Consider the following 25,186-nt stretch of genomic DNA (forward strand, 5'->3'; position numbering starts at 1 on the left):
GCCAATGGTGGGGTGGGGAAGGAAAGAGAGTAGACACAAATTACTCTTTGGACAAATTCCATGCAGAGATTTTCAGCTGGGTAGACCCTTGCTTGATAAGAGGCCTGAAAAACGTTGGTAAAGTCCAAACCTACTTCTGAGTCTCAATTAGTACCTTTCTTCGTGGCTGAAAGGTTTCACCTCCAGAGTGTTTGTTAATAGGTTGAGGACAGACTCCCTGACCAGAATGAGCCTCCTCTGTCCTCTTGTTTAGCAGAATCTGGCACGTAGTAGGTACTCAGTGTATTGACTCAATATCATGCATCTGTTGTGTCCCAGTTATCTTCCACAGGGCTTGATGGGTTGACTGAAATAATTCAGGTTATTTCAATAAAAACAGCTCGGCATCATTAAGGCACAAGAGCCTCACCCTTCTACACCACTTTCCACGAACTTCCAGTTGCCTTCCTTCAAAACCCTTGTACTTTCTCAAGAACCCCACACAAATACCGCCCCTCTATCTAGACGTCCTCAGCTTTGCCAGGTAGAGAATTGCTTCTGCAGTAGCTGGGCCACGTCTCTGTGGTAGTGCCCACTTCATGGGATCGGTATTAATCTGTTTATCTTTCTCATCTTCTGGGCTCTGAGCTCCTAGAAGTCGGCTTTTTCACCTTTTACCCAAGCCAAACGGTTATTCGCATAAGGTTGGTTATAATTAAAATGTCGGTTTGTGCACATGGTTTGGGACTCTGTGTATAAGTACGACTAATATCTTCAATTTACTAAGAAGATAAAGAGGTCGATAAATGAGGAGGTCAAGCCCGTTTTGCAAGGTCACACAGGAAAGAAGCAGACCACGAAAGTGAACGTCGGCTGTCACCTGCGGTGGGCGCGCTAGAGGTCTTTTGAACTCCTTCGGCTACCGTCGCCAGGTTCTCTCGGTGCACTGTTATTCCGCGCCTGCGCGCGGCTGGAGTGTCGTCCATTTTTCCTTTAGTTGGGAAGGACGTTGGTATTGAGGTAAGTGTGGTCCGTTTTGCATCTCCACCCCGACACTTCGGGTTGTGACAACGGCAGCCTCCCGCTTTCTCTCTGCCTCGGATTTAGTCGTGATTCTGTGTCTCGGCCGTGGTGAAGCTTCGGGCCTCTCTTCCGCATCTACCCCCTCACGCTTCCGCGGCGGCCTCAGGAGGGCGGCGGGTGGACCACAGAGACCGGGTGGGTTGCGACGGCCCCACCGAAGCCGGGTGGGCTGCGGGACCCTAGAGGACCCAGCGGGCTTCGGAGTGAGCCGACCCGGGGCCGGTACCCGCTGCGGTTTTCCCCAGCCATCGTGACCTTGGTGAGGTCATTTGATCTATTTGGCCCCGGTGTTTCTCCCGTGAGAAAAGAGGTAGTGGTTTCTTCTGCAGCTGGTCGTGAGGCGCAAGGGTCAGTGTAGGCGAAGCAGCTGGCAGCGTCGCTCGCTGTGTGGCAGCGTTTTAAATTAGAGCTGGGAAGCTGGAGGAGGGTCACCGTGCCTGTCGCAGGAGGAAAGGATGGGCTTCCTGCAACCTCCCTCGCCCCACGGCTTCCCATCCTACCCCCGGCCGCGTTAGCTGAAGGCCTGCAGGGACGCAAGGGTCTTTGGGCCCCCGGGTGAGGCTGGGCAAAGGAGTAGTTAGGGAATTTGGGCCCTCATGGCAATTGCCGCGTTCTCGTCCAAGTTTTAATGGTATATCGTGTGACCGTGGAAGACACCTGCCTCATGATCTGACAGGGTTGTCGCGAAGGTTTAACGAGTGGACAGAAAATTTTTAGAAGAGTAAATGTTCCATAAGTGGGTTTGCCATCGTTAATTACAATGTGGAGCCAGTGCTTATTTTTCTTATTGGGAAAGATTTTTGTTGCCTTTGCTCGCCCATTACTAGTGTGCCACAGTTAGTCGCCTTTATTTACGGTAGTCGCTCAGTGTATGGGGGCCGGGGGAGGGAGAGGTGAAACAGGCTAAGCCAAGAGACAGCTTAGGCTTTGTGAGAGGAATCCATCCACTGTCGTGCTGTGATTCTCTAGGTAGTAAAATGTACTGTGCATGAGAATTTTTTTGATATGTTATTTTCTTCAGAGTTTTTCTTTTATTATTTTACCCGAGAAAGGAAAAAAAGCTCAGTAGGGAGAGCTACATGAGGTATGCAGGGCCCAGAGATCTGAGTATTGGACTTCAGTCCCGTCCCTCACCCATGTCTCAACCCAAATATTATTCCTGGATTTGTGACACAAATGACAGCGTTTAGTCAGTCAATAGTTTATGTTATTTAAATGTAAATTCTTGATGAACAATTTAGGAATTGCCTCTGATTTTTTCTTAACCCACTTGTAGGCTGGAATCCCAGCACTTTGGGAAGACGAGGTAGGGTGATCACTTGAGGGCAGGAGTTTTTAAGACCAGCTTGGGGAACATAGCTAGACCCTGTTTCTGCCAAAAAAGAAAAACATTTCATTTGTACTTGCTGCTAATCGGAGTTTATATTCAGGACAACTCCAATGCTTCCAGGTGGCCATTCTCAATGCTGCTAATCGGAGTTTATATTCAGGACAACTCCAATGCTTCCAGGTGGCCATTCTCAAGTTTATGGCTTAAATAAACTCTGTACTTAATCATATTTTCTGAATCTCTTAAGGTTGGCATACGTATCAAAGACAGTAACTACCATGGCACCTGAAGTTTTGCCAAAACCTCAGATGCGTGGCCTTCTGGCCAGGCGTCTGCGATTTCATATGGTTACAGGATTCGTGCTATCCCTGGGAGTTGCAGCTTTGTATAAGGTATGTATGTTTTTTACTTTGTGCCAGAGGTCATAAAGTATGTGTTTTTGGTTGAAAAATCTTTTAAAGAAATCCCCCTTGTAATGTGTTTCCTTCTAACCCTTTCTGCACTCACTTCAGTGTGACAGGAACTATAGCTTGTCCTCCATCTTTAAATGAAACCTGTTAGTTTGCTGTATTGCCATAACAAAGAACCATAGACTGGGTGCCTTAAATTTGCTTGCAGTTCAGGAGGCTGGAAATCTGTTGGCAGGGTTGATAATCTTCTGAGGCCTCTGTTGGCTTGTAGATGGCTCCCTTCTTTGTCTTCACAGGGTCCTCTGTGGGCATATATCTGTGGCTGAACTTCTTTTCCTTTTCCTTTCCTTCCTTCCTTTCCTTTTTCTGCCCTTCTTTTCATTTTTTTTCCTTCTTTCCTTTTTCTTTCTTTCTTTGAGACAGGGTCTTACTCTGTCACCCGGTACCTGGGACTGCAGGTACACACCACCACAACTGGCTAATTTTTATATTTTTTATAGAGATGAGGTTTCAGAGTTGGTCACGTTGTCCAGGCTGGTCTTGAACTCCTGGGCTCAAGGGATCCACCTGCCTTGGCCTCCTTGCTGGGATTACAGTTGTGAGCCACCGCACCTGGCTTGCTGAATTTCTTAAAAGAATTTCAGTCAAATTGGATTAGGGCCCACCCTAAATGGCCTCATTTTAACTTAGTTATCTTGTTAAAGCCCTTATTTCCAAAAACGTTTAGATTCTGAGGTACTGAGAGTTAGGACTTAAACACATGAATTTTGGTCAAACACAATTCAACCCATTACAGAAGCTAGTATGCAGAGGGGCTCTGCCCCTCTATCCATGGGGGATTGGTTCAGGAGCCCTGACGATACTTTAAATCATCTCTAGAGTACTTATAATGCCTAATGCAATATAAATGCTATGTCAGTAGTTTATACTGTATTTTTAATTTTGTAGCATTTTTTATTTTTTTCCTCAAATGTTTTCAGTCCTTGGTTGGCTGAATCCATGAGTGTGGAACGTGCAGGAATGGTCAGCTGATTATGGTTCTGTTTGACACTTTGAGTAATTGTCACAGAATTGCATTTTAACACTCTGCCTGATGTGGATTTTGTTATGCCCTTTATTTTTAATCAAAGGCTGCATATTTACAACTTTTCCATAAAAATGCTTTTGATAATATGTTTATTATTCTTGTCATAAAACCCCATGAAAGAATTCAGAGCTTTGCTTTTAAACTCTTTGTACTTAATTTTTGTTTAGTGTTTATATTCTTTACTGGGCTGTGAGCCTCATTAAGGCAGGTACCATGTCTCTTGTTTACTGTGGCACTCTATTGTTGGGTGCTGGACACACAAATAGGTTATTAAAAGGACCTGTTGAATAAGAGGCAGTGTATAAAATTCAGTACAGTGTTAGGTAATGTAGAGTTCCAAGTGCTTTGGAGGAAGCAAAAGGCGTGTATCTAAATCTCTGTTCTTAAAGAACTTAGAGTCAAGTTGGGGAGGTAAAAAAAAAAAAATTAGAAGACATTGCAAGATAGAACATAACTGAAAGAATGGTTTTGGGGGACATTGTGGGTCACAGTTATTGTGGGTCATAGCTATTTGATAGAGGAGGTGGAATCTGAGCCTTTCAAGTTAGGGAGAGGGACTGGGTCTGGTGGCTCATGCCTGTAATCCTGGCACTTTGGGAGGCCGAGGTGGGCGGATTGCTTGAGCTCACGAGTTCAAGACCAGCCTGGGTGATATGGAGGAACTACGTCTCTACTAAAATACAAAAATTAGCTGGGCATTTCTTTTCTTTTTTTTGAGACGGAGTCTTGCTCTGTTGCCCAGGCTGGAGTGCAGTGGCACGAACTCGGCTCATTGCAAGCTCCGCCTCCTGGGTTCATGCCATTCTCCTGCCTCAGCCTCCCGAGTAGCTGGGACTACAGGTGCCCACCATCATGCCCAGCTAATTTTTTTTGTATTTTTTAGTAAAGATGGGGTTTCACCGTGTTAGCCAGGATGGTCTCGATCTCCTGACCTCGTGATCCACCCGTCTCGGCCTCCCAAAGTGCTGGGATTACAGGCGTGAGCCACCGCATCCGGCCGCATTTCTTCTAAAATTACAAAAATACATGATATGCCTGTGGCCTTAGCTACTCGGGAGGTTGAGGTGAGAGGTTGGCTTGAGCCTGGGAAGCAGAGGTGTCAGCCAAGATTGGGAGGCGAGGCCAGGTGCAGTGGCTCACACCAGTTATCCCAGCACTTTGGGAGGCAGAGGTGGGCGGATCACCTGAGGTCAGGAGTTTGAGACTAGCCTGGCCAGCATGGTGAAACCCCATCTCTAGTAAAAATACAAAAAAATTAGCTGGGCGTGGTGGCGGGCACCTGTAATCCCAGCTGCTTGGGAGGCTGAGGCAGGAGAATTGCTTGAACCCAGGAGGTGGAGGTTACAGTGAGCCGAGTTCGTACCATTGCACTCCAGCCTGGACAACGAGCAAGACTCTGTCTCAAAAAAAACAAAAAACAAAAAACAACAAAAAAAAATGGGGAGGCGGAGGTTGCAGTGAGCCAAGATCGCACCACTGCACTCCAGGCTGGGTGATAGAGCCAGACTGTCTCAAAAAAAAAAAATTAGGGAGATCTGGGAGAGCAAAGAGGAGATGGAACACTGAGAAAGCAGTAAGTGGACCTATGCTTTGGTACTCTTTGGAGAGACAAGCACAAAAAATCTTTTGGTGCTTGAGATTCCTGCTGCCTGGCATATATAGTGGGCATGAAGTAAACGTTTGTAGAAGGGATGGATGTGATGCAGAGTTTTTGCTCCTTACTTTAGCTAAATTTGGGTTCTTGTGTCACAACCAGGAGAAATTAGGCACATGGACACACTGAAGGGTGAGGAGGGCTGAATTTATTGGGTGAAAAGGAACAAATAAAACAGACTCGGCAAAGTGAGGGGGTGTCCTGCTAACAGGCCCCCACCTCACAGATTGAATACCAGGCCACCACACAGGAGCTGAAAAGACTAGGGTCCTTCCCACTGCAAAAGGTGCAACTTCTCCTGGCTCCACCCTATTTACCCCCAGTGTGCCTGTGGCCATTAGTCAAAAAGAATCAGTCCTGAAAGGGCAGGCAAATGTGCAGTTCTCCCTCAGTGTCGTGGGATCTGGGTCCAACAGTCTGGCCTTTCAGCCTTCAGGCTGTTTTTCGAGGACCCTTGGCTGTCTCCTGTCTGTCAGATGGATGACTAAATGAAGTAGGGAGAGTCCAAATTAACCGTATGTGTAATGATGGCCCCCAGCACTTGTGCTTCTGCCTCTTTTTATTTTATTTTTTTCAAGACGGAGTCTTGCTCTGTCACCCAAGCTAGAGTGCAGTGTCACGATCTCGGCTCACTGAACCCTCCGAGGCCTCCCGGGTTCAAGCAGTTCTGCCTCTGCCTCCTAAGTAGCTGGGATTACAACTGCCCGCCACCATGCCCGGCTAATTTTTGTATTTTTAGTAGAGATGGAGTTTCATCATGTTGGCCAGGCTGGTCTCCAACTCCTCACCTCGTGATTCGCCCCCCTCGGCCTCCCAAAGTGCTGGGAGTATAGGCATGAACCACCACACCCGGCCTCTGCCTCTTGATTTATTACTGGGAAGAAATTGGTAATTCAAGTAGAAGTGAAGTAGTAAAACTGGTCAGGTAAAGGATTCTTACTACATTACTCCATCAGGTAGCATGATTTTTGTGTATTTCTGCAGAGGGAGACCCCATGTTTAAAAAAATAATAATAGTAAAATCACTTAAACTTTCCATATTTTGTCTTGGATCTTCATTTGTTCTTTCTCTGTTGAACCCTGCCCGCCCTTTGTGTACGGAAACCTCAAACAAAACAAAATAGACACCTTATTCCCCCATTCTTTTCTTTGCAAATGTAGCTATTTCTTACACTTTGTCTTCCTTTTTATCTGTCACCACCTCCACCCCTTAGAAAATGTAGGGTTTAAATTAAAGGGTGAACAAAAACATGTGTGCTACCTTGTCTTTAGATATTATAATCTGAAATCTAATTTCCAGTAATCTGAAAAATAAACTAATGGATGGTTGCTTTTTAGGTTGGTGTGGCTGATAAAAGAAAGAAGGCATATGCAGATTTCTACAGAAACTATGATGCCATGAAAGATTTTGAGGAGATGAGGAAGGCTGGTATCTTTCAGAGTGTAAAGTAATCTTGGAATATAAAGGTAATATGGTTATTTGAAGTTACTTAAAAAATTTTCTAATTGTGGTAAAATGCAAATACAGATGACTGTCCGTGACTTACAATGTTTGGACTTAAGATTTTTTGACTTTACGATGGTGTGGAAGTGATACACATTTGGTAGAAACCATACTTTGGATTTTGATCTTTGTCCACATGAGCAATAAGTGGCACAATACTTTTGTGATGTGGGGGAGCAGCAATGACCACATCTCCCAGTCAGACACATAATCACAAGGGTAAACAACTGATGCTGTACTTGGTAGTGTTGTGTGAGATACTCAGTGTTTTGTTATAAGCTAGGCTTTGTGTTAGATGATTTTCTGCAACTGTAGGCTAACATAAGTGTTCTGAGCACATTTAAGATAGGGAAGGCTAAGCTATGTTGTAGGTTAGGTGTATTAAATGCATTTTCAACTTAAGATATCTTAAACTTATGATGGTTTTATCAGAATGTAACCTGATGGTAAGTTAAGGAGCATCTGTAAGATAAAATTTGCCGTCTTAACCATTTTTAATTGTACAGTTTAGTAGTGTTAAGTTCATTCACATTGTGCAACCAGTCTCCAGAGTTCTTCATCTTATGGAATTGAAACTATATCCATTAAGCAACCCATTCACACCTCCACTTAGACCCTGGCAGCCACTGTGTTACTTTCTAAGAATTTGGCTACCCCAGGCATCTCGTAAGTAGAATCATATGGTATTTGTTTTCTTGTGACTGGCTTATTTCACTTAGTGTAATGTACTCAAGGTTCATCCATGTTACAGCATGTGTCAAAGTTTCCTTTCTTTTTAAAGCTGAATGATCTATTTTAGTTGTGTCACATTGTTATACATTCATCCATCAGTAGACGCTTGGGTTGCTTCCACTTTTTGATTGTTGCGAGTGATACTGTGAACCTAGGCATACAAATATTCCTACAAGGCCTTGCTTTCAGTTCTTTTGGGATATATTCAAGAGTGGAATTGCTGGAATCATAGGATCTTTAATCTCTTAAGAAACTGCCATACCATTTTCCATAGTGGCTGCACCATTTTACACTCTTTCCATCCTCCGCAACACTTTTTTTTAACAGGATCTCCTTCTGTCAGCCAGGCTGTAGTGCGATCATGGCTCACTGCAGCCTCAACCTCCCAGGCTCAAGGGATCTTCCTGCCTCAGCCTCCCAAGAAGCTGGCACTGTAGGCATGTGCCACCATACCTGGCTAACTTCTGTATTTGTAGTAGAGACAGGGTTTCACTGTATTACCTGGGCTGGGCTTGAATTCCTGGGCTCAGGTGATCCATCTACCTTGGCCTCCCAAAGTGTTGGGATTACAGGCGTGAGTCACTGTGCCTGGCATAATTTTGGTATTTTTGATAGTAGCCATCCTAATAGTTATGAGGTGTTATCACATTGTTGTTTTGATTTGCATTTTCCTGATTATTTGTGATGTTGAGCATCTTTTCATGTGCTTATATGCCATTTGTATGTTATCTTTGGAGAAGTTTATTCAGTTCCGCTCATTTTCAAATTTGGTTTTTTGTTTACTGGTTAAGTTGTGGTTCTGTATATATTCTGGATATTAACCCCTTATTAGATATGATCTGTAAATATTTTCTCCCATTTCATAGGTTGCCTTTTCACTCTTGTGTCCCTTGATACACAGAAATTTTGATGTCGAATTTATTTTTACTTTTGTTTTATGTGCTTTTAGTGTCATATTCAGTAAGTCATTGCCAAATCCAGTGTCATGAAGTCTTTTTTATGTGTTCTTCTACGACTTTTGTAGTTTTAGCTCTTGTCTTTAGATCTTTGATTCACTTGAATTTCTGTCTAGGGTGTAAAGAGCCAAGTGTATTCTTTTACATGTGGTATCCAGTTTTCCCAAAATCATTTGTTAAGATTGTCCTCTTCCATGGAATGGTCTTGGTACCTTGGTGAAATCATTTGACTCTAAATGTGAGAGTTTATTTCTGGGCTATTTCATTAGTCTGTATGTCTGTCTTCAGGTCAGTACTACACTGTTTTGATTACACTAGTCTGTTTTATCTAAGATATGTTTCAAGACCCCTCCAGTGGATTCTTGAAACCACAGATAGTACCAAATCCTATATATATTATGTTGTTTTTCCTATACATACCTACCTATGATGACGTTTAACTCATAAATTAGGCATAGTAAGAGATTAGCAACAATAACAAAATAGAACAATGATAGTGTATAGTAATAAAAGGTGAATGTGATTTCTCAATATCTTCTTGTACTGTCCTCACCTGTTTTTGAACCGCAGTTGACCGTGGGTAACTGAAGTGGTAGAAGGTTAAACCACAAATAAGGGATGACTGCTACACTGTAGCTTTGTAGTATGCTTTAAAATCAGTAAGTGTGAGTCCTTCAGCTTTGTTCTTTTTTTCCCCCTGCCCCGAGAGTGTTCTAGCTATTTGGGATTTCTTAAGAGTGTGAATTTTAGGATGGATTTTTCTATTTCTGTAAAAAATGCCATTGGGATTTTGATAGGGATTGCATTAAATCTGTAGATTACTTTTGGTAGTATGGACATCTTAATACTATTAAGTATTCCAATCCATGAACATGGGATGTCTTTCTTCTTCTTTGTATCTTTAATTTCTTTTAGCAGTATTTTGCATCTTTAATTTCTTTTATTGTTGCTAATCTCTTACTATGCCTAATTTATGAGTTAAACTTTATTATAGGTGTGTGTGTATATAGGAAAAAACATAGCTATGTAGGGTTTGGTACCATCCCTAGTTTCAGGAATTCACTGGAGGTGTCTTGAAACATACCACCCTGGATAAAAGGGGACTACTGTAATCAAAGCAGTGTGTCCAAGGACACACATTTCTTTCCGTACTTTTCCTTTATTTTACAGTGACGTGTTTCAGTTTCCTTCTTATTTCCGTTTGTGTATATTCTGTATTTTCTTTATGTATATTCTGTATTTACTGTGGGGATTGCGTGATTGAGATTTGCTAGTTTTTTTTTTTAGCAGTGTGCAGGTATATATCTGTTTCATCTAGGTCAGTGTTTAAGTCTTTCATATTCCTGGTTAAATACATTCCTAAGTATTATTTTTGTGCTCTTATAAATAGAATTATTTTCTTTTTTTTTTTTTTTTTTTGAGACGGAGTCTCGCTGTGTCTCCCAGGCTGGAGTGCAGTGGCTGGATCTCGGCTCACTGCAAGCTCCGCCTCCCGGGTTCACGCCATTCTCCCGCCTCAGCCTCCCAAGTAGCTGGGACTACAGGCGCCCGCCACCACGCCCTGCTAGTTTTTTGTATTTTTAGTAGAGACGGGGTTTCACCATGTTAGCCAGAATAGTCTCCATCTCCTGACCTCGTGATCCACCCGCCTCGGCCTCCCAAAGTGCTGGGATTACAGGCTTGAGCCACCGCGCCCGGCCGAATTATTTTCTTAATTTCCTTTTTTAGGGATTCCTTTATTTCCTTCTTGTTGGTGTATAGAAAGAGCTGATTTTTGTATCCTCCAACTTAGCAGAATTCATTTATTTTGATTTATTCTGACACTTCTGTGTGAGAAATCTTTAGGGTTTGCTGGAGGTAAGATTATGTGATCTGTAAACAGATAGTTTTACTTATTCCTTTCCTTTTTGGATGCTGCTTATTCCTTCTTGCCTTATTGCTCTGGCTAGGACTTCCAGTACTACGTTGAATAGAAGTGGCAAGAGTGGGCGTCCTTGTCTGGTTCTAGGTCTTAGAGGAAAAGCTTTCACGTTTTCTGTGTTCACTATATTAGTTTGTCCTTTTTGGCCATGGTTGGGTTGAAGTACATTCCTTCTGTTGATAGTTTTGATCATGAAAGGATGTTGAATTTTGTCAAATACTTTTTCTGCATTTTTTTGAGATGTGTTTTTTATCCTTCATTCTGTCAGTGTGGTATGTCACAAAATGTGTTGAACTATCCTTGCATCCTAGGGATAAATTCCACTTAATCATGGTGTATAATTCTTTTAATGCACTGTCAAATCTGGTTTGCTAGTGGTTTGTTGAGGATTTTTTGCATCTGTGTTCAAGGATTTGGCCTATAGTTTTCTTGTGTGTTTGTCTTTGGTATCAGGATAATGCTGGCCTTATAGAATGAATGTGGAAATGTTCCCTTTTTCTCACTGTTTTTGGAAAAACTTGAGGAGGATTGGTGCTGGTTTCATAGAGGTCTGGGCATGGTGGCTCATGCCTATAATCCCAGCACTTTGGGAGGCTGAGAAAGGAGGATCACTATAGCCCAGAAGTTAAAGATCAGCCTGTGCAACATGGCAAGACCCCGTCTCTACCAAACAAAAATAAATATATATATATATATATATATTTTAATTAGCTGGGTGTGGTGGTGCATGCCTGTAGTCTCAGCTACTTGGGAGGCTGAGGCAGGAGGTTCACTCGAGCACGGGAGTTTAAGGCTGCAGTAAGCTATGATCACAGCACTGCACTCCGTCCTGGATAACAGAATATGAGACCCTGTCTCAAAAAAAGTTTGGTAGGATTCACCGTGTGGTCTTGGACTCTTCTTTGTTGAAGTTTTTGGCTACTGACTAAAAATTCCTACTAGTTATAGATGTTCAGATTACTTTTTTCCTGATCCACTCTTGGTTAGGATTTCTAGGGTGGGTGTGGTAGCTTATAAAGCCTCTAATCCCAGCACTTTGGGAGGCCAAAGCAGGTGAATTGCTTGAGCCCAGGAGTTTGAAACCAGCCTGGGCAGCATGGTGAAACCCCGTCTCTACAAAAAAAAAATACAAAAAATAATGTGTGTGATGGCGCATGCCTGCAGTCCCAGCTACCTGGGAGGATCACCGGAGCCTGGGAGGTCAAGGCTGCAGTGAGCAGTGATTGCACCATTGCACTCCAGCCTAGGTATCAGAGGGAGATGCTGTCCCCACCCCCCGCAAAATTTTCTTTTTTGAGTTGTGTATTTCTGTTTATTCTAGGTCATCTCGTTTGTTTACATGTAATTGTTCATAGCATTCTCACTCCTTTTAGATCTGTACAATCAGTTGTAATGTTCCCTCTGTTATTTGGTGGTTCTCTTTTTTATTAGTCTGACTAAAGGTTTGTCGATTTGATCTTTTCAAAGAACTGACTGTTGGCTTTGATTTTTCTCTATTGTAGTCTATTTTGTTTATCTCTAATATTTACTTCAGATACATTTGGGTTTAATTCCTCTTTTTCTAGTTCTTAGGTTGATATAGTTTTTCTTTTAAAATTTCCTTGTAATTTATTTTTAATTTATTGATTGTTAGAGTCTGTTTAACTGAAACACATTTGTGGATTTTCCTCTTTTCCGTTGGCTTTTGATTTCTAGTTTCATGCCATTGTGATCAGAAAAGATACTTTGTATGATTTCCAGTCTTTTAAAATTTAAGACTTATTTTGTGACCTAAAATATGGTTTGTCTTGGAGAATGTTCCATGTGCTCTTGGGAAAAATGTGTATTCTGTTGTTAGATGGAGTGTTTTGTTAAGTCCAGTTGATTTATAGTGTTGTTCAAGTCCTGTGTTTTCTTATTAATCCTTCTGTCTAGTTGTTCTGTCAGTTATTGAAAGTGGGGTATTGAAGTCCTCCACTGCTATTGTAGAGCTGTCTGCTTCTCCCTTCAATTCTGTCAGTGTTTGCTTCATATATTTAGAGCTCTGATGTTTGGTGCATATGTATTTATAATTGCTAGATCTAGAATTAATCTTCTTAAATTATAGAATGTTCTCGTTTGTCTCTTGTAACATTTTAGACTTGGTCTATTTTGTCCCATTTAGTGTAGCTACCCCTGTTCTCTTGGTTACTATATGTGTAGTACACCTTTTTCCACCCTTTCACTTTCAGCTTACATCTACAGTGAGTCTTACATCTTGTGTGTCCTTATATCTACAGTGAGTCTTGTAGACAGCATATAATTGGATCCAGGTTTTTAATCCATTCTGTCGTCGTCTTTTGGTTGAGGAGTTTAATCCATTTACATTTAAGGTTATTACTGATAAAGACACAGTATTGCCATTTTGTTTTCTGTATGTCTTACAGCTTCTTTGTCCCTCATTTCTTTCCTCATTCTTTTATAGTGACATGTTTCAGTCTTTCCTTTTGTATTCAGTATTTTCTTTGTGGTTACCATGGGAATTACGTGAAATATGCTAAAGTTATAATGATTTATTTTAAACTTATAACAACTTCAATTGCATATAAAAACTCAACTCCTTTACACCACCCACCCTCTTCTCCTGTGTTACTGGTATCACACATTATGTGTTTATATATTATGTATCCATTAACATGGACCTATAGTTCTTATGCTTTTGTCTCTTAAATCCTATAAAAGAATTAAAAGTGAATTTACAGACCAATATTTTTTTTTTTTTTTTTTTTTTTTTTTTTTTTTTAAAAGAGATGGAGTCTCACTCTGTCACCCAGGCTGGAATGTAGTGATGCAATCTCGGCTCACTGCAACTGCCACCTCGTGGGTTCAAGCAATTCTCATGCCTCAGCCTCCCGAGTAGCTTGAATTACAGATGTACCCCACTGTGCCCAGCTAATTTTTATATTTTTAGTAGAGATGGGATTTCACCGTGTTGGCCAGACTGGTCTTGAACTCCTGACCGCAAGTGATTTGCCTGCCTGGACCTCCCAAAGTGCTGGGACAACAGGCATGAGCCGCTGTACCTGGCACAAACCAAATTTTAATACAAGTTTCTGTATTCTTTGCCAGAGAACTTTATATTTTCACATGACTTTGAGTTACTGACTGGTGTCCTTTTTGTTTCAACTTGAAGGATTCCCTTTAGCATTTCTGTAAGGCAAATCTAATGATAAAACTCCTTTGACTTTTTTATCTGGGAATTTCTCCTTCATTTTTGAAGGACTGTTTTGTGGGATGTATTATTCTCAGTTGACAGGTGTTTTGTGTGGTTTTTTAAGCTCTCTGCCCTTTTTCTTTTCTGGGACTCCCATAATACCTATATTGGTCTGCTTGGTGTAGTCAGATGTCTTAAGCTAGTTACTTTTTTTTTTTCTCTTCCAGACTTTTAAAAATTTAATTTTATAGAGATGGGGGTCTCACCATGTTGCCTAGGCTAGTCTTGAACTCCTAGGCTCAGGTGATCCTACCACCTTGGCCTCCCAAAGTTTTGGGATTACAGGCATGAGCCACCATGTCTGGCCTGCTCTTCAGACTTGATAACTTCAAATGATCTGTCTTCAAGTTTCTTGATTCTTTCCTCTGCCTGAGTCTGCTGTTAAATCCCTCTAGTGATTCCTACCCCTTTTCCCCCCTTTCAGTTACTATATTTTTCACCTCCAGAGTGTGTTTGGTTTTTAGAAATCATTTTCTCTTTGTTTATATTCTCACTTGTTTATATAATGTTTATCTAATTTTGCTTAGTTGTCCACATTCTCCTTTAGCTCATTGAGCATTTTTTAGATAGTTTTTCTTAAGTTTTTTAGAGTAAGTCAGCAGCTTCTGTTTCTTCAGGGTTGGTTTGTGGAGATTTGTTTCTTTCAATCGTTCATGTTTCTGTATTTCTTTATGTGCCTTGTGATCTTTTGTGAAATTCAGGCATTTGCAAAACCAGCTACCTCTCCCTGTGCAGACTGGCTCCGTGCATGGAAAGGCCTTCACTGATTAGCACACCATAAAGGCTTGGTGTCCTCTCAAACTTTTTCTGGGGATGCCATCTTCCCTGGGCCTGTGCATATGCATTAGTTTTAGTTTCCTCCTATACACAGCTGCCTTTAGTTTTTCTTAGTTTTCCTGAGTTTGCCTTCAGCTTCCTCTTGGAGTCTTAGCTGTTCTGTTGTATTCTTTTGCCTCTGCTCTCTTGCCCACAGGTTTCTGTAGGTCTGTGTTCCCCTGCAGCTCACTCATGCCATGGTACCCATTATTGCTTTCAGCTCTTTCCAACCTCCTGTCCAAACTATGCCATTGTTCCCATTAGCACTCTGATTCAGGCAAGACAGAAAGCAGTCCCTTGGGCAGCTCCATACAAACCAGAACATTGCAGGCCAGTTTCATTCTTTATGTCCTAAGGGAAGAGACAGGGTAGTTTTCTTCTGACTGTATTGCACTGAGGAGGGCGTTTGGCAAGAGTGAGCAAAAATGCCATTTCCTGCTACTTTGAGTGTGACTTTTTCTTGGTTAGGTGGTTCCTTTGGTTGCTGCTCAACTGGTTTCTAGAGTTCTTACAAAGCTAAACTTTTTAAAATTTTTGGTCCATATGTTTACTCATTATTTTTTGTGGAGGTTTGGGGACCTGGAGCTTCACAGTCTATCTTGCTGACATGAAACTACTTTTTATGTTTAAAATCATTTTTATAGGTTATACTATTAATTGCTAGATTGGCATTATGAATGTTACACTTTTAGAAGTCACTTTTTAAAAAAAAAAAAGTATTCGGGACACTATAGTTTGTTAGGTGAGTGTCCACGAGTGACTAGCTGGCTTTCCATAGGTCTGGTTTGGTCTGTTGTATTCACAAGGTCCTTATGCCTCATGGACAGTGTGAATTAAAGTTCTATATCTAGAAAAGGACGGACTGCTGTGCTGATGAAAAGTCATCTAAATTGATTTGATAGCATGTATGAAGTACCTGATGAGAATTCCTACTCTGGAATCTTATGTGTATATTTAACAAAAAAGAACAATGTAAAGTCTCTTTTTGACACTTCAGTCTGGGTTTATGCCTTGTAAATGAGTTTGCTGTGACACAGAGAATGTGAAACTGTTATTTTGGCAGTATTCCTAAATAAGCATTTCAGTTGCACTATATATATGGGGGTTACATCCCAATAAACCTTATATGTTGAGAATATCATAAGTCAAAAATGCGTGTAAGACCCCAGAAAATCCATTAGAAAGTCAAAAAATTGTTAAGTCAAACCATCATAAGTTGGGTATCATGTGTATTAAGGAAAAAAGATCAAGAAAATACTAATAGTTGTTTATAATCTTAACATATCTGCTTTAACTTTGAAATTTTCAAAATTTACAGGGAGCATGCGTTTTATAATCAGAAGATATTAATAGGCTAAATTTGTTAGATTTTTACCATTTTTAAGACAATGTTTAAAAACCTATATGAGAGAACATTTGGAGACAGGAACAAAAATATGGCTTGGAACAGAAACAATATGTGGCTAAATAAGGGGCAATGGCGGTGGGGTGGGGGTAGTGGTGGGCGTAGAATTGAGGAGAAGGAAAAAAGCAGAATTTGTTCAATGCACACAAGCAATGACAGTAAGGTGTGGTATGCCCAAAATGGAAAAGAGGCTATTCAGAGTGGTCAGGGAGCTTAAAGGAGCTTAAAGGAGAGTGAAACTTGGAGTCCAGGTAGCCTGAACTGTGCTTTTTCTGTGGCTAAGGGTGAGTGATCAAGGTGTGAAGTCTACTAGTAGGAATAGACCTCAATTGATCCTCAAAGATGGTGAGTATTGAGAGAGTGTTTATCACTAACTTAGCCTTTGTGTTTCTCTTCACAGAATTTCTTCAGGTTGGATTACCTAGAAGTTTGTCACTGACTCCTGAACTATGACACATGAATATGTGGGCTAAGAAATAGTTCCTCTTGATAAATAAACAATTAACAAATACTTTGGACAGTAAGTCTTTCTTAGTTTTTTATTTATTTATTTTTTTTTGAGACAGAGTCTCGCTCTGTCGCCCAGGCTGGAGTGCAGTGGCCGGATCTCAGCTCACTGCAAGCTCCGCCTCCCGGGTTCACGCCATTCTCCTGCCTCAGCCTCCCGAGTAGCTGGGACTACAGGTGCCCGCCACCGCGCCCGGCTAGTTTTTTGTATTTTTTTTAGTAGAGACGGGGTTTCACCGTGTTAGCCAGGATGGTCTCGATCTCCTGACCTCGTGATCCGCCCGTCTCGGCCTCCCAAAGTGCTGGGATTACAGGCGTGAGCCACCGCGCCCGGCCCTTTCTTAGTTTTTAATGATAATGCAGGGCACTTAATAGCATCAGAATTGGTTTGGGATTTAACTGTTTATGAAGCTAATTTGATTTCCATGTTCTTTAAAATTTCATTGTTCTAGCACATCTTTAACTGTGATAGTTTGTCCGTTTCATTGCAGTTACTTGGTCTTGGGCCATGGATTAAAGTGTTCTTCATGAGCCTGTAAGACTACTGTACTGTGGGCTCTAAGAAGAGATAGAATCCTAATAAAATCTATCCCTTGGCCTTCATTGTCACTATTTGGTAGCTGTGCCACCACCAGATAGTTGAAATAGGTAATTCAAATGTAGGGTTTCTTACTCAATATTGCTTTATTAATAACAAGCTAACAGTATGTAATAGAATTTGGATATATATCTAATCCAGAAAAGGTTACTTAACTAGAATTGAGTAATGTCGGCTAAATGACAAGCAAAGTATGGTACTTTTTCAGAGGTCTTTTTAGGACTTCAATTCATGTTTATTGCGAGCAAAGTGATACTGGAGAACTTCAAAAAACGACACTTATTCAAAGCTAATTTAATCAGTAACTTTATTATAACAAAACCTGTATATTAACCCATTTAAACTCTTGTAAAATTCAGTGATGTGAGCTGTATTAAACCCAGGTATTAGAGAAAATTTGCATTGTAAAACCTGGTAACAATAGACATGTATGGGTGGTCAGTAATTCAAGGATACCTTTTAAACAGTTTTATATAATTCATATCAATATGCAAAATTACCATAAAAGATACAAGGATTAATACATATTTACATTTTTAGAAATACTTTTGAGGTTCACAATTGTCACTTTTCTAAATGAGTATTTACAGAACAAAGAGCCATTTTTCATAGTCAGAATTGTTCATTAAATCTTGCTTTCCAGTAACAATTACATAGTGACTTCTTATGCCCAACATGTGAGAGTTGAAGATCAGTGGGTGTTGGGCATGGTGGCTCACACCTGTAATCCCAACAGTTTGGGAGGCGGAGGCGGAGGCGGAGGTGGGAGGAATGCTTGAACTCAGGAGTATGAGACCAGCCTGGGCAACATAGCGAGACCTTATCTCTAGAAAAAATTTAAAAAATCAGCCAGGTATGGTGATGTATACCTGTGGTGGTGCAGTCTCAGCCGCTTGGGAGGCTGGAGTGAGATCCCTTGAGCCCAGGCAGTGAGCTTAAGCTGCAGTGAGCCATGACTGTTCCACTGTACTCTAGTCTGGGTGACAGAATGAGACCCTGTCTGTCTCCAAAACAAGTAAAACCCGTGGGCATTTAAAATTGCATTATCTTAGCATCTCAAAGTTGTAGGTAACAAGCTGTAGCCCCAAATTTAAATGTAATCAGCAAACATGTTCTAAGTTACTGGACTGTAAGAAAGATAATTTACTGAACATTGAAGACATCTTGGTAACCCAAGATCTTGAGTCAAACCCATTCTTAGGTGCAAAATATTATCAGACACTGGGAATATCTTCATGCTTTATCGAGTCAATTCCACAGAATAAACGAAATGGACTGGTATAATTATCAGCATTAATATTGGGGTTGTGTGCTCTACGGCATACCAGGGAGTTCCCACTATGTATGTTTTGTTTATGGAACTAGAGAAACTCACCTGAACACTTTGGGACTGGATTCAATATAGGACAAAGGATTTACTCAAAGTTTGCTTAGTAAAACACAAACTGGAAAAACACTTTTTCTAAAATGTACCTGGACAGTAATCAGACTGTTTTGTAAATTTTAGTAAAATGCTTTTTCAGAGAAAATACACATAGCAGCTTTCAGTCAAAGAACAGCATTGCAGTTAAGTGACAAATGTAATAAGCCACAAAGTCCTAAGCATTTCATTTAAAGAATCCTAGGCCTTTCCAGACCAAAGAGCATGAGGCAAACATGGTGACTCAGCCCAAAAACAGATGCAACTTTTAAGTTTTAACTCTGGCTCTCCATTGTAAGGCCTGGCCACATTCTGTGATGGAACGTTAATAGATCCAAATTACAGTAGAAATTTTTGCAAGTGTCGTAGAGCAAAAAGAAATGCATCCTCTGTATGTGGTAAGGGACCTGCTAATCACTGTCTGTAAGTGGGAAAGGAACACGGTTTTGTCACTTTGAAGTATCTTTTAGAGGTAAGGATCTAAATAAGGAAACTGTTGGCCTTGTGTCCATATCAGATGTTAGAGCTGCCTAGGCTTTTTTAAAAAAATGCAGCCCTGTATGGTGGCATGTGTCTGCAGTCCTAGCTACTTGTGGGTTGAGGTGGGAGGATTGCTTGAACCACAGAATTTGATGTCAGCATGGGCAATGTAGTGAGACCCTGTCTCAAAGAAACCCAAAAACTAAATCACACAAGTACGAATCAATACCTCAGAGGGGACTCAAGGAAACCCTTTCCTCAGGGCTTTATTTTTCACCATGGTAAATTTACTAAGGAAGACCTGAGCAAAATGTGGATCAACCAAGTAATGGTATGTTTTAACAGTGGAGGGGGGAGGTTCTGCAGCCACCACAGGGCATGGTATTGGCATGGAAGAACAGCTAGGGGCCAGGTGACAAGATGTCTTTGTGATGTAGTCCACAAGTCTGTTGTACTGTTGCTCTGACAGTCTCTCTCGGACTCCATCTACCTAGGATCCAAAAATAAAGATCAGTTGCCAGACCCTTATGAGAGTTCCAGAACAGAATTAGTTATTTTGCCTTGATATATTTGTACATTATACCTTTTAGGTCATCTATTAAAGCCATTAATCCAAAATGTTTCCTTTTTTCCTCTGAGATACGGCAATGATAACAATGCACTTTTAGCAGTATAACAAAAGTTGTGCACGAGACTTAGGACAGCCTCCTTTGAATAAGCATTTGGTGGTGTGTAAAATTCCCATGTTTGAAGTTGACTATTTGATAACATTCTACTCACTAACCATTAAAACATCTGTCATTGCTCTGTAGCAACCAGCCCAAGAAAAAAGGAGAAAAATCTTTCCTCCACATAAATCTATTCAACATTAAACTCAGCACTGAAATAAAAGCTCTGTTTGCCTAGCTCCCCAAACCTCTTCAGATAGAACATCTTAAAGTGGAGAACACCTCTTTCAAACCAGTGGCTTTGGACAGAGCATTAAAAAACCTTTTGAACTGTAACATTTTCTGCTTTTATAAATCCTAGGATTTAAAGCCAGAGAAAATAGAAAAACTGGGCAGCGGAAGGGGAAATTTTTATGGAAAAAAGAGGATGCAAACTACATTTATGGTTCATAAAAGTCTGGCTCGTCTTCAGTGGAACACAAATAGAACTGAGATATACTAGGTTCTTCAGTGAGATTTTCTGAGAAAGCGCTCATCAACTCATTCAAAGGCAGCTGAAGCTATAAATTCTTCCCACCCTGAAGTCCTTTAGCTGTCTAGTGTGTAGATCAAGTGGAGTGGGAAGTTTGCAGTTGTAAGCCACTGATTTGTGAATCTCAGGTAGCCACCAAACTTTCTGTGGTTTTTGCCTACTGAACATTGGCAAGACTACTCGGGAAGAAATGATAATGTAAAGACTTCCTAGTTCTGTGTGTGGTCCAGTAACAATGCTATCAAAGTGTCTTAACAGCTGGAGAAAGTCTGTGTGATGGCACAGAGATAGTAAAGGGGCTTGCTAGAGAAATAAGTAAGGAGTCCCTTAGAGTTTGGATCTTGTGTTTTTAAGCTTGGGGAAAAACGGTCCCCAAAGATTCACTAACAGATGAAAGCTCTGCACCACCAGGCAAAAGCCAGAGCTCTGATATCATTTGATGGGGCCAGAATTCAGCTGGAAAGCTTTGAATACACAAAAAGTTTTAATTGCTCCTCCTGAACAGCAGCACAGGAAAACCCGTGTTGTGAAAGGAACCCAGCCAAGGAATAAATTGACCTTCTGACTCATTTTGAGCCTCTCATAAGGGATTTCAATAATGTGCCAAGCATATTAAGCAATTATTACCCCTAAACTGGTTGCATTTAACCAAGAAAAGCAAATGCTGAGTTTAAAAAAAAAATCTCAATCCTGCCATATTTAAATGTACTGCATGATGTCATCTACAAATTAATTCCTTCCAAAACTCAAAGGAACTGTGTTTCCTAGCATCTAAGGCAAAAGCTAAAAACCAGAAAAGTCATTTATAGAAGATCTTAAAATACTGCTTTTAGTCTTCACTGGAAGTGTTCACAGCAGACAGGCTTCCTTATGTCTGTGGATTATGTTGGGATGCACTAAAAGACAGCTCAAGAAAGCTCCCTGACAAGACAGCACTGCTGGCCACCCTCCCCCACCCACTCATGTTGAAAATACTCCGGATTACAGCAGTTGGGAGGGTTTAGTCTCGAAGATGCTCTGCAGCTTGAGTTTTCTTGGGGGTGAGTAGGAGAGGTTGGGGTTACAGACACAGGATTACGGCAGCAGTTATTCCCATTAAGTCATTAATAGGAATATTAATGAGACAGAAAGTGGAATAGAGAAAGCAGAATGTGGAGGCTGAAGGCGCACTGGCCCATCCACTTTCCAGCCAGTGCCTGGCCTTGGCTGTGCAGGCACAGTGCTCCTGCTCTCAGTCATGTCTTCCCACCTCTGTTTTAGGCATTTCTTAATCCCAACCCTCTTTCAGCCCTGGACAGCAATGGAAAATCAGTGTTGAAAATGGTATCCAGAGCTTCAGTGCTGCTTCCTCATTCCACAGTCCCAATAATCTTGGCAACTTTTAGGAGTGGTGACTCCAGATACTATCTCAACCCCTAGGGAAACTGAGGTCTGTTTCCTTCCAGCCTATGATGATTCTCCACAGTACCTGCCTCAAACAAAAATACAAGAGAAGGATCACAGTTGAAGACAGTTCAACAGCAAAAGAATCTCCAGTCTCAAGAGTTTAAGATCTGAAATATTTCCCAAGCAGCTAAGGAATAATGATAGTCACAGGGCCTTGGAAGTTTCTCATTAAGGACTAAAGACTTAATTGTAATGATATTATCCCTTGCCAAATCACCGCTGCTTTATTGTCAACTGATCAGAAGATCTTGGCAGATCTAATAAAGTCAGCCTGGACATCTGACCTCTGTTTATTCCCAGAAAGTCATCAACTTGAAGGAGCAATGTAGTCCTGGTGCCAAACCCTAGCTTAAAGCCTGACTATGATCATGATCCAAGAAACTAGAGAAATCTTAGAGTTGTTGTGGTTGGCTGCTTTCCATCTTCTCAGATAATTTTACCCAAACAGTGGTGTGACGGAGATACATGCCCCCATCGCAGGAAGAGAATAATGAAAGGAGGATCAGGCAGAACCTACTGGGGGCAGGTTTGCTGTGCTTTGCTGGGGCCACTCAGTCCCCAGGTTAGGACCAGCAGACTCCAGTTTGCCACTGATCCACTACCATCTTGCTGTGTGGAAAAAGATGGCTGTTTCTTATGTAAATAATTAGGGTCTTATGGGTCAGGCCATCACCCAAGGAGGAAGAGCACAGAGCAGTTTTCCAGTGGGTGCACCTGTTTACCCTGGGCTGGACTACAGGAAGCTGGGGTCTTTCTGGTCGGGGCTCAGCTCTGACTCCTGACACCCAGTATGCCTTGCCTGCGCATCTGTTCCACATTATGCAGGCCAGGAGCCAGCCATGGAGCTGCCCCAAGAGCCTTAAGTATCATCCCCAGGGGGGGATTCTGTGGTACTTATGGGGTGGGAAACCATCCTGTGGGAAAGAACACAGCCACAGAATACAAAGCAGTGGATGTGAGAGAGAGACCACCTCACAAAATGTTGACCCTTGAAGTCACCAGGTTTGGGGGTAGGGGAGGGAGTGGAGAGTCTTTTTTCATGATGCCCCTTGCTCCTGCAGTGGTCCTCTCCAGCACCCACAGACCTCCAGCACCCTGCAGCCAACTGGGGTCCTCAGGCAGCCAAGGACCTGACTTCAGGCTTTCAGACAAGGGGGCCTCCTTTGTGGAGCAGTTGCTGGGAATTGCTGCCCCAATCCTGGCCCTTCCTGTACCGACCCACTCATTTTGTAACTCCATTGTCCTGTCCATCGAGCACCCCAGCCCCATGACGGCCAAGCCAGATCAGCCTTGTTCAGCTGACATGGTGACTTAGCCCCAGACCTTGAGTCCTGCTAGCCGCCTGCTGGGCTCTCCTGTACAGGGCTCATGTGCATATCTGGATGGGGGCTTCCCAGTGCCCTTTTGCAGTGGCCCTCTGGCCTCCACACTCCCTCTCTGGGTAGCAGCTCTCCTTGGTCTCCAGCAGCCACTCCAACCTCCCTGGCAGCTAGTCTTGTTTGCCCTGTTTTCTGAAACGTACCTCCACATCACAGGCCACTCTTGGCTGCTTCAGCTGCACTGTGAGTAGGCTGTTCTGCTTGCTGTCCTGTGCACAGTCGATTTCTGTGACGGGGAAAGCCTGCTGCTGTGTGTCCTCGCTGACACTCACCACGAAGAGCACTTCTGATGTCAGCAGCAAGCACCCTTCATGCTCCTGGCCTGAGCCCCTCACCAAAACCACGTCCAGGGCCATGTGGACTTCTGGTCTGCCCAGAGACTGAAGCATTTTCCTGTTTAAAAGGAGAAAAGTGAGGCCAGGGGCCAGCTTTGAAAAGATGGTCACTTATCAGCACTCATTATTTACCAATGGGGCGGCCTCCCCAAGGGCAAAGGGCCCTCACCAATCCAATTACTCATTTTAGCTTGAAATGTAATTGTCAGTTCTCAAACACTGATTCTGGTTAACAGAACCTGCTTCCTCCTGGGAATAAAGATTTCCCTTGGTTTTGCTTAGCTCCTTTTCTCTCCATTAGAAATAGCACCTCTAATTCGAGTGGCCATTCCACAGGGAATCTCAGGCCCTCTAGCAAGACTGGGCTTCTCTGCCAATGTATGACTTTCCTTGAGTGGTTAGGTATGGAGCAGAGGAGTTGTGCAGCTAGCCCCAAACCTGGCAGTGGCAGCCCCTTCCTGTCCCTCTACAGTGCTCTTGTGCTGCCTGAGATGCCAGTGCCAACAATGGCTACTCCTGGGCTCCCTGGAAGTGTGGCCCATTAGCTTGAGAGCAAGCCAGGAGCTATTAACATACAGTATGGATGTAAAGTTGAGCAAGTATCTCAATAATTTTACCAGACATATTTGACATGGCTGTTTGGAGCCTGGTCAGCATGTAGATCACTTGGCTCATAGCGCTGTTTGGGAAGCTGAGAAAGTCCAGCTCCATGTAAAATACCTGTGGTAAGAGAAGCAAGGGAGTTTTACTACTTGTTTTCTGGAAAACAGTTTCATGCTGCAATGATGTCATCTGCTCAGAGCCATCCATAAAATGTTACAGATCCAAAGTGATGTCACATCTTTGGAAGCAAGTGTATAGATAATCTTTAAACATTACAATGCTCTTAACCTTGGTGATCTTGCATTAGAAAATTAAAATATGAATGTGTTACACAGTCCAAGCATAGACCAGCAATTAGAGGAAGCAAAAACACTGAAAGTAGCTGGTCATGAACAATAGCTTAGATATCATTTGTAATTGATATGTTAAAAAAGTCTAGCTAGGTCTGGTATGGTGGCTCATGCGTGTAATCTCAGAACTTTGGGAGATCAAATCAAGGTGGGAGGATTGCTTGAGTCAAGGAGTTAGAGACCAGCCTGGGAAACAAAGTGAGACCCCCATCTCTACAAAAAATAAATAGTGGTGCATGCCTGTAGTCCTAGCTACTCCGGAGGCTGAGGTGGGAGGATCACTTGAGCCCAGGAGTTGGAGGCTGCAGTGAGCTATGATTGTGTGACCAAATGCCAGCCTGGGTGACAGCAAACCCTGTGTCTAAAAAAAAACCTCTAGATTGTTAGTTAGCTTCCTTAATACTTCTGTATCTGTGCTAAGGCTAGTCAAAAAATAAAAAACACAGATATATACAAAGGCACACCCTTTGCCTAGATACACTGTTTAAATGCTAAGTGACTTAATCCAACTGTTAAACACGAATCCATGTACATTTATGAGTGCGCTTGGGGCCTCTGGTTTATGACATGCTCTTCCTGGTGCCAGCACCAAATGAGGGCACCCAGCAGCAGCCACATAGGCCTTTACAGAGACTCTCCAGAACCAAAGATGGTACAGCATGTGTGCTTTCTGAGGGCTTGTAAATGTTTATAAACGACGCAGTCATTAGACTAAGAGTTAGTGGTTTGTAAAACCTTCAGTTCGGTAATAAAAGTTTT

At 42.1% G+C, this 25,186-nt stretch overlaps 2 protein-coding genes across 9 annotated transcripts in view; one reads left to right on the plus strand and one right to left on the minus strand.

The window, feature by feature from the left end:
- Positions 1 to 850: 850 nt before the first annotated feature.
- On the plus strand, positions 851 to 16,620 carry LOC105476076 (cytochrome c oxidase subunit 6C). Its single transcript, XM_011731723.2, has 4 exons — positions 851 to 999; positions 2,640 to 2,784; positions 6,882 to 7,010; positions 16,510 to 16,620. The coding sequence occupies exons 2-3, from the start codon at positions 2,671 to 2,673 to the stop codon at positions 6,993 to 6,995; spliced, it is 228 nt and encodes a 75-aa protein (XP_011730025.1). The 5' UTR covers positions 851 to 999; positions 2,640 to 2,670; the 3' UTR covers positions 6,996 to 7,010; positions 16,510 to 16,620.
- Positions 16,621 to 16,958: 338 nt separating this feature from the next.
- LOC105476071 (vacuolar protein sorting 13 homolog B) overlaps positions 16,959 to 25,186 on the minus strand; it is an 859,286-nt gene continuing 851,058 nt past the window's right edge. For all 8 annotated transcript variants that reach the window (XM_011731700.3, XM_011731704.3, XM_011731702.3 and 5 more), the window contains 3 exons: positions 24,092 to 24,194; positions 23,283 to 23,532; positions 16,959 to 19,604 (listed from right to left, as the gene is read on the minus strand). In XM_011731700.3, the coding sequence (XP_011730002.2) occupies positions 19,356 to 19,604; positions 23,283 to 23,532; positions 24,092 to 24,194 (602 nt within the window). In that variant the 3' untranslated portion in view covers positions 16,959 to 19,355. The remainder of the gene's footprint in view (positions 19,605 to 23,282; positions 23,533 to 24,091; positions 24,195 to 25,186) is intronic.

This window comes from Macaca nemestrina, chromosome 8 (assembly GCF_043159975.1).
Source record: "Macaca nemestrina isolate mMacNem1 chromosome 8, mMacNem.hap1, whole genome shotgun sequence".
Lineage (NCBI taxonomy): Eukaryota > Metazoa > Chordata > Mammalia > Primates > Cercopithecidae > Macaca > Macaca nemestrina.